This window comes from Seriola lalandi, unplaced genomic scaffold (genome assembly GCF_002814215.2).
Source record: "Seriola lalandi dorsalis isolate HSWRI2012SDOR001 ecotype SW California unplaced genomic scaffold, Sedor1 jcf7180002053690, whole genome shotgun sequence".
In the NCBI taxonomy this organism is placed as follows: domain Eukaryota; kingdom Metazoa; phylum Chordata; class Actinopteri; order Carangiformes; family Carangidae; genus Seriola; species Seriola lalandi.
In genome coordinates, this window is record NW_019524243.1 from 471,726 (window position 1) to 485,133 (window position 13,408).

General features: G+C 42.5%; 1 protein-coding gene across 1 annotated transcript in view; it reads left to right on the forward strand.

The window, feature by feature from the left end:
- Nucleotides 1–259: 259 nt before the first annotated feature.
- Nucleotides 260–13,408, forward strand: part of LOC111651563 (uncharacterized) — a 31,595-nt gene continuing 18,446 nt past the window's right edge. The window contains exons 1-2 of the mRNA XM_023401537.2: nt 260–387; nt 521–702. Coding sequence (XP_023257305.1) covers nt 611–702 — 92 coding nt within the window. The 5' untranslated portion in view covers nt 260–387; nt 521–610. The remainder of the gene's footprint in view (nt 388–520; nt 703–13,408) is intronic.

Sequence of the window (13,408 nt, forward strand, 5' to 3'; positions counted from 1 at the left end):
AACAATAACATATGGAATACATACATTTATTGGACGGATCCAGGCTTTTCGCCCTAAGCCATTATTCATTTGTGAGCAGTATTGTGTAAATAACGGTGAAATAACTCCAGTGCTCTTCAACAAGTGTTGATCAAAGTGCACGGCAATTGACGGGCTGACAAGTTGTCTCATAGAAGACGAATTTTACAAAGTCAGTATCAGGATAAAGAGGATGCATGAGACCTATATGTGCTGCTCACTGGTTGCACTGCACTTTTCTTCCAAGTGACCCAGCTAGTGAAGTCATTATGCTTTCCACTCTCTCAACGGGAGGTGGGGCTTTTTAGTGAAAACTTATTCTACCCCGCTGCACAAAGACCAGTGTGCAGTCGCAGTCTCCTCCACGCTGTGAGTACGCAGCGCCTGCACAGATCGCTCCGATTTGGAACTAAAGCCCACATTGCATGAACCCCTGCATACCTTTACTGCAGTTTTCTCGGCCGTGAAAGACCCTCACTTTTCCGCTGTGGCTGTTTTCCAGCAGATACCGTGATCCCGAAAACTGGAAGCCCCGAAAGCTGGACCTGTGTAGAGAGAAGCTGCGGGAGTGGTCTGGAAACTTTTTGCCATCATGAGCACGCGAACGGTCAACCTTGATACGTACAGCCTGTCGCTGCTCACGGCCAAAGAAGACATCCTCAACCCCCGCTCCTCCACCAACTGGTAACGCATAGTGCTCTTGAAGAAAAATTGCATCTGCCTGCCATAGCACAACCTGATTTGTCTGAACATTAACATGGAATTTTAATTGTCAACTTTATAATAATTCTACGTCATTATAATGAGGAAATTACGAAGTTGAATCAGTAACTTTTACGTTCATATTCTCCATCTTGTTTTTTTTTCTGAATGAGCCTTGGCCGCGTTTACGCACAACCAAAGTGGCTGTTGCGTAAACAGAGGCTTGATTTTAGTTAATCCAATAAGAGATACAGAGATGACCAGCAAAGGGCTAGCACGCAACCTGGATTATATTTACAAGTCCAGCCATGACAAATGCATGCAGACTGGTTTAGTGGCACAGGGATGTATTGAGTCTCCCCCTCCTCCGGGAGAGCTGATGTTAGGTGTGGATTGCCGTCCATTACACACGCTAGGCGGCTGGTGTGGCTCAGAGCGCAGCACCTGGCCGTCGGCCCGCTTTCCTCACCCAGGCCTTACGCTCCATGACTTTGCTATTCTTCCCTATGAGCTGCGAGGCTTCATTCTTTGTGCTGAGGATCATGTTTCTGCTCGTGCTGATCTCTGACAGGGGTTGTCTTTCATGGAGTGGAGCTTTAATTTGACAGACAGCATAATATGCATGCAGGAGTACAATCCAGTAACCAATAATGACCAGTATTACCAATAGTAACCAATAGTAACCAATCAACTACTGTTGAGCAATAAATGTCTCCAATGAATAAATGTATTTTAATTTAGGAACAAGATATTAAAAACCAACTGTGCAGAGTGGACCTGAAACATGAATCCAGAACCAGACAATCAAGTGTTTTATGGCAGAACTTGCTCAATGTTTTGTATTTCCGACTTAGATTTCGACTCTAGATGATTCTTTAACTCATGGAAAGTTGGACTGATTTACTCCATTTATTCCTGAGCACCTGACGCTTGTCTCATTCTGTCCTTTTGTCACAGGGTTTGGCTGGTCTGTCACTATGGTGCCCAATCCTTCTTTTCCAAACAGTACCACTTGCCAACTCTGTCTGCCTGTCTCATCCTCTTTCTCCTTCTCTTATACTGTGTGTGTGTGTGTGGTATTGTCATCTTAAGCTACAGACATGTTCTCACTGGGAGAATTAGACATACTATGACCCCTCTCTTTCCACGTATCCACTCACAAGTTATAGTTTTGGGGAAGTAGGCCAAGGCTCAAGCCCACATGTATGGTCATGTGGAAGTGAAGGACTGATTCTGTCTGTCTCTGTTTCATCTTCCTCTGCCCCACATCTCTCTCTACCACATGGTTTCCCTGCTCACTTTCTTCCCACTTTCTTCCTGGCTTTTCATGACGCCATGCAGACTTGAGGAAATGAGTTTAAGGAACACTATGTGTTACTTTTGACAAGCTGAAATCTGACATCTTCATGAATGGGGTGTGAAAGAAGTTTCCCCATTCCGGGCAGAACATGCTCAGTTTCCATTCTTTCTTGCATTTGGAAAAATATCTAAAAGTTTCCATGTTCAGTATCATTGTGGAGGTTTTGTCCCATGGCAACACCTCCATATTGACACTTCACTGATCCAGCAGTTCCTCATTCAAGAGAATTTCCCTAAGTTTCAGTTAACAATAGACCTGGATTGTGTCTCTGCCAACCCACTGCCTGTCAGACAATCACAGAAACTCTCTCTCTCTCACACACACGCACACGTACAGATGCATCTATCCATGCACATGTTAAGTTGTGTGAACAAGAGAATGAAAAGAGAAACAGAAAGGAGAGAGAGAGAGAAAGAAAGAGAGAGAGAAATCCCCCAGCATTCATTGAGCCCACTTTTGAAGGCTAAATAACTCTGCTGGAACTGAATAGAGAGGTGGGAGAGGGACACGATGATGTCATGATTCCCAATGTCAAACCAGTGAGAAAGACACCCATCGTGTGTGTGTTTGTGTGTGTCTGGTTGTAGGTTGAAGGGATTTTATATGCGAGTTTGCATGTGAATATATTTGTTTCTGGATGTGAATATGCTGAGACTATTAAATTGAGTCGAGGGCGTTGAGAAGTTTGCGTGGAGAGGGGTAGGAAGCTTGTTTTGTTGAACGATCCCGCCCCCACTGTGTGGCCTTGAGGTCCCTGTGTGTATTATCTAATGACCTTGTGTCCTGAATGGGAAACAGACCCTTTGTGGGTGAGACTCTGAAGAAAAGAGGAGCAATTTCAATGCATCCCTCATTCAGACCTCTCTGCTCAACATACAGCCTTGGAGGTCTCTCCTCAGTCTCCCAGACCACTGAGGACTACAAAGTGTCTCGCTCGTAGGCTGGAAACCTGCTCCGTCTGCATGTGTTTTCTGTTTGTGTGTGCTTTGAGAGACAAAAAGAAAGAGAAACAGTGAAAAAGCATGTTCCCAAGGACACTGTCCAATCCTCAGAGCAGGAAATACTTCTAATTCCTAGCAGGAGAAATCAAGATTTATGTCCAGTTTACAGCAGAATAAATGAGTCAAATAGGCACTTTAGGTAGGGTCATTGCTCCTAATGGGGCCATGTACAAATGGAAATATTTACAAGCAACTACGCTGAAATCTTTCATATGAGCCTTTGATTTTCATTTTTACAAGCTGAAGTTGTAGCACAAACATAAAAAAAAACAAAAAACCTTTGTTTTTAACAATTCAATAAACTCCCTCCGTCAATGGTTTGTTCTGCACATTTTACACATTTGCAGCTCAGCCAGCGAGACAGTGTAAATAAGAACAATTTTCCAAACCAGCATGTATTACCAGAGGTATTTTCCTGCCAAATATCAAATAGACTCCAGCACCAGCCTAGCCAAGCATGCAAAAGAGGGGGTAAAAATCAGTTTAGAAAATGTTTACAGCATTGTTTCAGCCTTGCAAAGCATATCAGATGGGAATTCCTACTGAGCTGTGAAGCAGTGTGACCTCTTTTCATCAGAATTGGGTGTGTGCTGTATCCAGACATCTGTGGACCCTGGTGACTCTGAACACACCTTCTTCATAGACATCTTTCTTGAAGTCCACACTTGGATACTGTGTGCTGTGCTTGTGTTAAGTGTTTCACCATGCTCTCTTATTACAGCGAAGCAGTGACGCATTAAGTAAATATCTGATTTCTTTGTAGTAACAGAGTAATTCAGTTTTGATGAATTACTCAGAGACCAGTCAGTCTTGTCTTCATTCATTCTAGGCTGTACGTGTGAAACGTGTAGTGTAGCCATATTTCCGTAGATAAAACAAGCTTCTTAGAAAGTGACTTTACAGATATATTGTGACAGATGTGCTGTAATATTAGTAATTGCTGACACAGACATACAAAATTCATGAAACCTGTTTGTGTATTTTTTATTTTTTTAACCAGTCCAGATATTACTTTACCAGGTAAAGACTAATTTATTTGAGAGTAAAAGAATTTCCCAAGGAGTGAAGAGGAACTTACTGTTGAAGGATAAGTTAAAGCCTTTACTCGTGACCAGTCTTTTGGCAGAAGTGTAGCTGCAAAGTGATCTGACACCAAATGGTATTGCAGGTCATGGAATTACAAATATTAAGTTTCAGTTTTAGTAGCGTCTTGAAATAGAAACCTTTGGGAACACTCATTTTTTAAGGCCTCCAATTTATTTGAGTAATACATTTTAAATGGGGCTCAAGATGAAGTTCCTTTTGTTAGAAAATATTCCTCGAGTATTGTAATACAACACATTTTAACCAACTGTATTCATTTATTATCTGGATATAGATATAGATGGCAACAACCAGGGCCGGAGGCATTATGTTTTTGGGTCGTATGTCCAACTGCCGTCAGTACGCATGCACGTGCATTTTTCCATCTTTCCTTTCTCGTAAACATGATATCTGAGTAGAGGGAATTTCATTACATCGGGCACAAACATTCACTTGGATCAAGGATGAACTGATTAGAGTTTGGTGGTAAAAAATCGAAGGTCAAGGTCACTGTGACTTCACAAAACACGTTTTCCACAAATGAATACGCTAATTATGACACAAATTAACACAAATGTCTAATTGGATAAAATAATGAAGCTTCAGTGTGACATCATAATGTTCTCAATAACACTCCTGGCCATTATTTAATGCTGTAACTCAAGAAGGGGGGATTGTGACCATATTTCCTGCAACTTGGCTGGTTGGTGGAGACAAACAACTCCAAGGTGGTAATTCTAGTATCTTTTTATTTTTGCCCTTGTTTGTCTTTTCTTTCATTTTGACAGTCTGTTGAAAACTTGAGTAATCAATCTTACTGATTTTCATTTAAGGAGCAACACACTATCCTCTCTGATCTCTTGTGAAGGGACTCTCCTGCTGATGATAAATGGAAGAGCCTTTACTTCATCATTGGCCCGGGGTGTCTGTGTTGCTGCTACTTGCCAACATTTCCACAGGCTCATGCATGATTAACCAAGGTCTGAAAAGTTCCTGGGTCTAAAGTTACGTGCTAGATGGAATACACCCGTGGGTGTTGGGAGAGGATTGGAGGGAAGAAGGTAAAATGCAGGGCTACCAGTGTGTGTGGATGCACATCCTTGAGTGCTGGTGCTTGTGTATACTGTAGGTGTACAGTATTTGTTGACTCCAAAGGGAGATTATCTGTGCAAATGCAGCAGGTCAGTTATCTTGGTTGTAAAGATAAACAAACATTATCATCACGCTGTTATCAAGAAGTTACCCACTGCCTGAACTTCCTTGCACGGGTTCTGCTTTTCTGTTCAGTTCCTTAATTATTCACAAAGACCCACCTGTCAAAAAGAGATCCAACAGCAATATTAATGCTGGGTGCTGACACATGAGCTGTTCCGTAATCCTCATCTATCTTGGCTATCTATCATAGCTTTCTATGATGAAACAAAACCTACTGATCACCTGACTCTGGAATCCCATAGAAGGAAACAAGCAGTCTGGTTGGTTTCCTCTGGCTGTTCAGGAAAAGGCTTCAAAGGCCACACACAGCGTTGTTGTCAGGCTGAATGATAACAGGACGTTTGATTGATCCTTGATATAAATAGCGGCATACTGGCAGTTACACTGGGTCAATGCCCAGTCCACTCTCTCTCTCTCTCTCCTTCCTGTACAATACTTTACAATAGCTGTCATAGTGTGTGACATAGATGTCCACTGATTTCCAAAGAGGTTTGCATCTGATCACTTACTGTTGCTGTGAAAACCTTGCAGTGCTTAGGCCATCCAAAGTCTTTTACTGTGACATTAGGGCAAAGATTAAGTATTCAAGATTCTTTAAAAGCTATTGCACACCTCCAACATGCACCTGACCGCAGCACTGTGTGGGTGTGCCTTCTGCAAAACAGTACCCTCATCTTGCCTAGCTGCTTGTGTGAGCAAGTCTGTGGGTGGCATGTTGGTAGATGATGACTATGAGGGCTATAATGGCTGTTATAAGTATCTCTGTTTAGTGAACTTAGAGAAACGATTCGAGCAGTAATCACTAAACAACTGCTTACTCCTCCCTTAAACATTGTTTAGATTTCATCTGGGGTCTAAGACGAACCTGCAAGGTAATGTTGGGTCTCAGGCATGATGAGAGACGATTGCAGAAGGTTACACTGTATGAGTGTATTTTGTTTGTGTGTGTGTGTGCGTGTGTGTGTCTCTGTATTTGTGAGTTTCTTAGCGTGCAAACGGATGGGTGCAAGACCACAAATTGACACCGTGTTGAAGTGTGACTTGTAATTGCACCATAGAAGACGCAAAAGGTTAGTAATTAATGTTTCATGAGTTGGTGGCACTGCAGTGCTGTTGTTGCTCCTCGGTGTCAGTTTTCTATTGGAAACAAAATAACTCCAACATTATTAACCATAAAGCGGCATTGTATCCAGAGGGTGTGGCATATCTGTTCTACTATAGTAAAAGTTTTATATAGAGGTTGTCGTGAACAATAACAAAAACATAACAAGTATTCTGTCAGTTGTCCTTGCACCAGACCTTTCTATCAAATCCTCCTTTTGTTCATTCAACAAAAGAAGTGCCTCAGAGCTGTTGACCTTAATCCAGATGCCCTCTAACGCATTGTTTTCCACTGGAAATCTTTCCTTTTTATGCCTACGGCAGTGGACACAACAAATATGTTACTGTTGCCCTTTGCAGCTCAAGATAAAGCCTGAGAGACTCTGTTGGAAAAGTTTGGCTGTATCTTTATGAAACCAGATGAATCTTTAATGCTATGAAAAATGGAAGCTGGACTGAGGTGAATTGCTTGTTTAATCTAACTAATGGACCTTGAGTGTAGCAGACAGAGTGTTATTTCCAAGGGTGTGTCAGATAGCTGTCTAAAAACATCTGTATTATAGTGTTTCTTCAAACATTGGCAAGAGAGCGAATATGGTGCATGATGTGTGTGTCTGTCCAGCTGAGGCACTTTCAAGGAATATCTTGCAGTGTCACAGTCAAGTCACTAAACCTCGAGTCCGAGTTGAGTCTTGAGTCCTCAGTGTTTGAGTCCCCGTTACCTGAGTCTGAGTCCTCAAGCTTGAGTCTGGGTCAAGATCCAACTGCTGGACTCGGTTGGTACAGCACTGGATATCTGAGCAACAATGATATCACACAAATAGATTCTTCTGCTGATGTTTACGTGTATCTGATTTGCAGGGTTTTCCAAAGATATAATCTGTGGAACCAAGCCCTTGGCACTCAAGTACGTTAAGACTCTATTCCATTATGAGAGTGGCCTAACTATCTGAAAACTGCCTTCATGCTCGGATTGCAATATACTGAAGCAGGATATAGTGAGACAGTGATCTGGCCCACCAGCTCCCGAGTATCTCCCACACAGCTGCCTCATTGCTGAAGAATTAAGTCATATGCAATGATGAATGAGGTCAACGAGGTCAAAGTAAATGACTCTTTTAAAGATCGTGAGAGATAGAGAGATAACAGTTGTGTTGCTTTTGCCTGAATTCCAAGAAATAAACCAACCTGTTTCTGAGAAAAATTAGGATGCGTTTTAAAGTCTCTCCCCTCTCGCATCTTTATTTCAAGGCAGCCGAAACATGCCAATAAAGACCCTGAATGAATGTTATGAAAGTAACCAAGCATATGCTGACACGTCTCGTCATGTTCTGTGTGGCTGTGGCTCTCTTATGAGGTGAACGTGCCACGCGCAACACTAGCAGTGTCTGACAGCACACAAATCTTTTGACAGATGATAACATATGTCTTGTTATTTTGCTCTTAATTACACGGTTATGAGATCGTCAGACATATGCACTGACACCCTCATGCATACAAGTGTGCACCGTGACACAGTCCTTTCTCATTCCCCATAGCTGCCATGACACTGTGAAGTGCCATCAGCTGTGTTTGCCAAGTTGCTTAAGCAATTGCTCCCAATTCACCATGGCTACCAAGGAGCAACGCAATTATAATCGTGATATTCTGAGGGTTAACTATTACCGTATTGCAGCACAAGTCACACTGGATGCAGGGCCTTCACTGAGACTTCCACTTTCCCTTTTTCCCTGCCTTGTTTGTTCACTCGCAGGTGGTGGGATTGGGTTGTGGGTGTGTGAGGAGAGTCAGAGGGGCTCTGTTGTCCTGACGACCCTGGTGGGAAAGCTACGTTGTTTGTTAAGAGAGACTGAATGGAATGGGGGAGATGAGTGGAGAAGGACTGATGAGGCTGGGAAGGGGTTGCAAATGAATGGGCAAGGACACTTGGTAAGAAATATAGAGGAATAACAAGATGAGAAAGAACAACACGTGAGAGGCAAGAGCAAGCAATGCTGTGAGTGAAGGCAAGTTCAGCAGGGTGGTCTTGGCAAGAGGCTGTTGAAAAGCAGAATCAGCAAATGACTGAAGTTGGGGGAGTGATAGGGTGGAGAAAAGGGAGAGATTGGAGGACAGGTGTAGGGGTGAAGAGGAATGAGAGAAACATCAAAGCAGTAAGAGAGGCTGCTGAGAAGAGGTCTAAGTGAGGTCTAAGTGGATATGTGATACTTGAGAGAGTTTGCTTTGTTTAACTGAAGGAAATGGTTGAAGATAAGATGCCATCATGTTTTAATGGTCCCATAATAAGGGGGGGCTATTCCTCTATGTGTTTGTGTGTGTGTGTGTGTGTGTGTGTGTGTGTGTGTGTGTGTGCGGAGCAATGTGGGACAGAGCATGAACAGGAAATGCCAGAGCAATCCCGGTGGACAACGATTTTAAGAGGGTTTATCATCATTCATTCCTCTCCTCTCCTCTCCTCTCCTCTCCTCTCCTCTCCTCTCCTTTCCTCTCCTAACTTTCCCATGCAAGGTGTGGTAAAATAAATTCTGTTCCCATCCACTCCCCTATAGCTCTCTGAACAAACCGTATGCCTCCCTGTAAGAGTCATAACAATTTACCCCATAGAGACCCACGACAATCGCCCTGTAATACTTCCATCAAGACACTTGCCCCCAATAACCACATACTCTTCTGCCCCCTTAGAAACCTCTTATACACTCTGGCTGTTTCCCATTGTGTGCCATTGTTAAATGTGCCCCTCTTAGCCTACCCATTTATACCTATCCACAGCCCCTGGTGCTTTTCATCGTTTTGCCCAGTGTGACCCCATCTTTGAGTGGCTTTTCTCCAACCTGAATATATCCCTCCCTCTGGCGCACCCTCTCCATGTGCCCCATCACTGTTTAAGCAAACACTCTCACAACACTGAACTTCATGTTCCCATCTTCTATTAAACTCTGCTTCTACTCTGTTTTGGCCCCAAGCCTAAAGGGCTTTTCTTTATGAGTATGGGAATTGGACCAGACTGACCAAACCAGGGTTCAGCTTACTTTAGCTGCATACTGTCTCTTTGAATAAATCAAATAAATACATACAATTTAAAAAAAGAAATCTGCTTTTATGTTGACAATATTTTTTAACTATGCACTGTTTCTCCGGTAAATGCATATGGATGTCATTTTAACAGTAAATGAACTATGTGTGATCTCAGAATGAATTGAGTTTTACCTTGAGGTGTAAACATACCTACATCCTCTCTGTAATCAGCTTGTATGTCACACACAACCGAGGGGGTCTAGACCGCTTCCTTCTGCTCAATTCATATGTTAAAAAGCTTACAAAGGAAGGATACTGTTTCTGTGAATCTCTTTAAAACAAGTAAGACTGAGCTGCTCCAAGTTTCAGACCGTCCACGGTTTTAAAAAATAGTGACGTGTCGTTCGGAAATAAATATTGTTGTCACATTCTGTCTTTGACACCAACACGCCTACAATGACACCCACTCGCCTCGCTTGATGGTAAGGATCATATTACACAGACAGAAATGTGGTAGCTAAGTAATTAGTACGTGTGCAGCTCTACTTACACAGTTACAGGCTAATGTTATCTGTGGATTAACTCATGGCTGTAACACGAGACCAACTGCTGTCCACGCACCCCACCACTACTACCCCTACCCCTGCCTCACAGTTCATCACCTGACAACACGGTGCTCGCTACAGTTCAGCTGCCCCTGAGTCTAAGTGTTCACAATGTCTTTTGTCTGTGTTTGTTGCGACTTTATTTGTTTCAGGACATTTTGAATTGAAATCCACTATACAGCAGCATAGTTTCTGTCTGTCTGTCTCTCTCTCTCTCTCTGTCTCTCTCTCTCTCTCTCTCTCTTTCTTTGTCCATCCCCCGCTCTTTTCCATCTGCCTCAGCACAGAGAGGGCTGTTTTCTGTCACATAGTCCTTGGCAGTGATTTAATTACTTATTTGTTTAGTTTGTCATATTCTAAACTTCTCTGGCTCCGTGTTTTGCTGAGAAAAGGCATTTTCCTCCCTCCCCTCCTCCTTTCAGCATTCCATCCAGTCTCTCCCTCTGCCCCTCACCACCTCACCCCCCACTGACTGATATTGTATGCACTCTGTTGTTTACTTACTTTTTTTTTCCCCCTACATTTAATTTAGCTACACTTTCTGTTCTTTCTTATTATGTTGTTCTCCATCACTTCTCCCACTATTTACCACTCTCTCCAGGCCAAATAGCTTCAGTGGTCTGTAATAGTCTCCAAGGGAGTCTGATGTGTCCTCCACCCAGTCACATATTACACAGATCAGTCAGTATTACTCAGTCAGGGTGGATCTGGGCAGGTACTCTTATTGGTCAAACAGCCAGTGCAATTATACGTCAAATTGACTTGCACAACTGTTGGGGGACATAACCACAATTTGTCATCAGTATGACTGTTATTACATAAAAAACAAAAAAATATATTTAATGGTGGCAAAGTACGAGTTACTTCAATGCATGTCCGATTCAATGCATGGATGTAGAAATGAAGAAAAAATATATTAAAAAAAAGATTGTGACTTTGCACTAACATGAGATCACGTTCCCAGCCTATGTCTCAACATCCTGTAGTCAGACTGTCAACGTTTTCAAAAGTATTTGAAACATGCAAGGCAAGCAGTGGTTTTAGCATTACTTTGTTTGCAGTGGAGTCACTGGAGCCCTGCAAGTTTACTTGATTTGAAGTCAAGTCAATTTTTATTTATGTAGCGCCAAATCACAACAGAAGTTATCTGAAACCACTTTTCAAATAGAGGAGGTCTAGACTCTACTCTTTATAATATTATTTACAGAGACCCAACAATTCACACCATGAGCAAACACTTGGCACATCAGCAGTTCATACCAGTACAGAGTTCAAAAGTGTTACTGTAATATGGATTCATGTCATATCCGACAGCTTTGTGTTGATCTGAACTATCAGAGCAAAAGGTGAAGCTTTTCATCACAGTTTCTGCAGTTTCTTGCAATTATTGTAAGATTACTGGAGACAGTTGGATTACTTTTTGTGTGGTGAAATGTCACTGAAGCAGAAACATTGTTCATTATGTTGTATCATTTACATTATTAAAATGGCGAAAGAGTGTTTATTCTTAGAGTTTAAACCTGACATCTGCCGCAATACTGCTATAATTTATGAAACCTAATTTTAAGCTTTACGAAATGTGAAGCATTGACTGAATCAAGCTCTTTGTGTGTGTGTGTGTGTGTGTGTGTGTGTGTGTGTCTGTGTGTGTCTGTGTGTGTCTGTGTGTGTCCAGTAGGATATCCTGACAGTCTGTTTGGCCACTGTAAATGCTGTTGATTGGGACTTGGCATGGCTTGGTTATAGGATCAAGGTTTCTGTGCTAAGCTCTACCATCACATAATAACCCAAATGCAGAGTCTCTGCCAGAGGTTTACATAAGGCCTTTCCCCCCGAGCCAGCTTCACTTCTGACACAGTAGTACATGTGGAACAGACCAGACACTCTATGGTGGACTGGAGTTTGACCGTATATGTTTTACTGTAAAATAATAATATGCCTCTGATTATTATTCTTGCACAATTTAGGATTTTGTTATGCACCGCTCTTCTCATGGGACATAAGCTGAATCCCATCTCAGCAGGAGAGGGGCATGTGGAGTGTCCTGTCTTCAGTGGGAATGGCAGCAGAAGGATATTACATTACACCTTACTTCATAAACCACAGTTCTGCTTGGAGATGTTTGGCTTGTCTATATGCGCCTTCACCCCACATCATTGTGGGGGTCCACAAACATCCTGTTCGCTGTTGTCTTTAGTTTGTGTCTGCTCTTTGCCTTGTGACCTTATGAGCACATCAACGTTGTTTTCCATTGAGCTATACGTCCGATTTTAAATTACTTTTCTTTGTTTTCTGTTCAATTAATAACCAATATAAATAAGAATAGAAGAATAGTACCTCTCCAATGTAATTTTAAGTTGTCCTGCGGGAGTCTTTGGTGCTGTGTTCCAATCCCTTCCTGCTCAGCAGCTCTAACTAAGGGGCCCTGTTTCTTGGTCTGTGGGGATTACAGTGGTTACAGCCCACTCTCTGCAGGGCACCTGACTGAATCCGCTGGATCAAGCCATGAGTATGAGGACCAAGGATATCCCTCTCTGCCTGCTTTTTCCCTTCTCTGTTTTTTGTTGCGACTCTCCTCTTTCTTTACCTGCTTTTCAACAGACACTGCCACGTCCTTTATCTCTCTCGCTCTCTTTCTAACTTTGTCTCCGTTGTTCTTTCTGGCACTCTTTCTCCAAGCGGGTCCAGGTCAGCTCTGTTGTGCGATATTAATAAGCACAGAGAAGTGTTCACAGAAACACCATCCCTCAGCAGCAGAGTACAATATTTTGACATCTACGTTTCATCACTTAATGAAGAGCCAAAGAGAAAATTACTGCGAATCGTAGATGATGCTGGACATTCATGCCTTCACTTTTACAACCAAAATAGTTTTTTTTTTGTTTTTTTTTTAACCAGAACAATATAAAACCTAATAAAACGTTTATGTATTTAAAGCATGTGTGCTTCCTAGCAGCATTTTTCACCACATCACAGTTTGAGCATGCCTGTGGTTTACCCTGCCACATTTCTCAGTGGTGATGTTTACATTGATGCATCACCTTAGAGCACCCTGTACCACTCTGTAGGCCTCTGCAAGCCAGACAGCTGTAATGCCAATCTCTCTTACTCCTATTCTTCTCTTCTTTGGCTTTATCAGTCTCTCATTCCGACACTTCCTCTCTCTTACTCACATTTCTCAAACTCTGCCCATAAACCCTTAATTTCTCCATGTCTCTGCAGCCAAGACGGACGGAGGAATGCGCGTACCACTGGGGTCGCCGCGTGGACACTATATGAGTAACATGCCGGGCAGGGGGTGGGGGTGG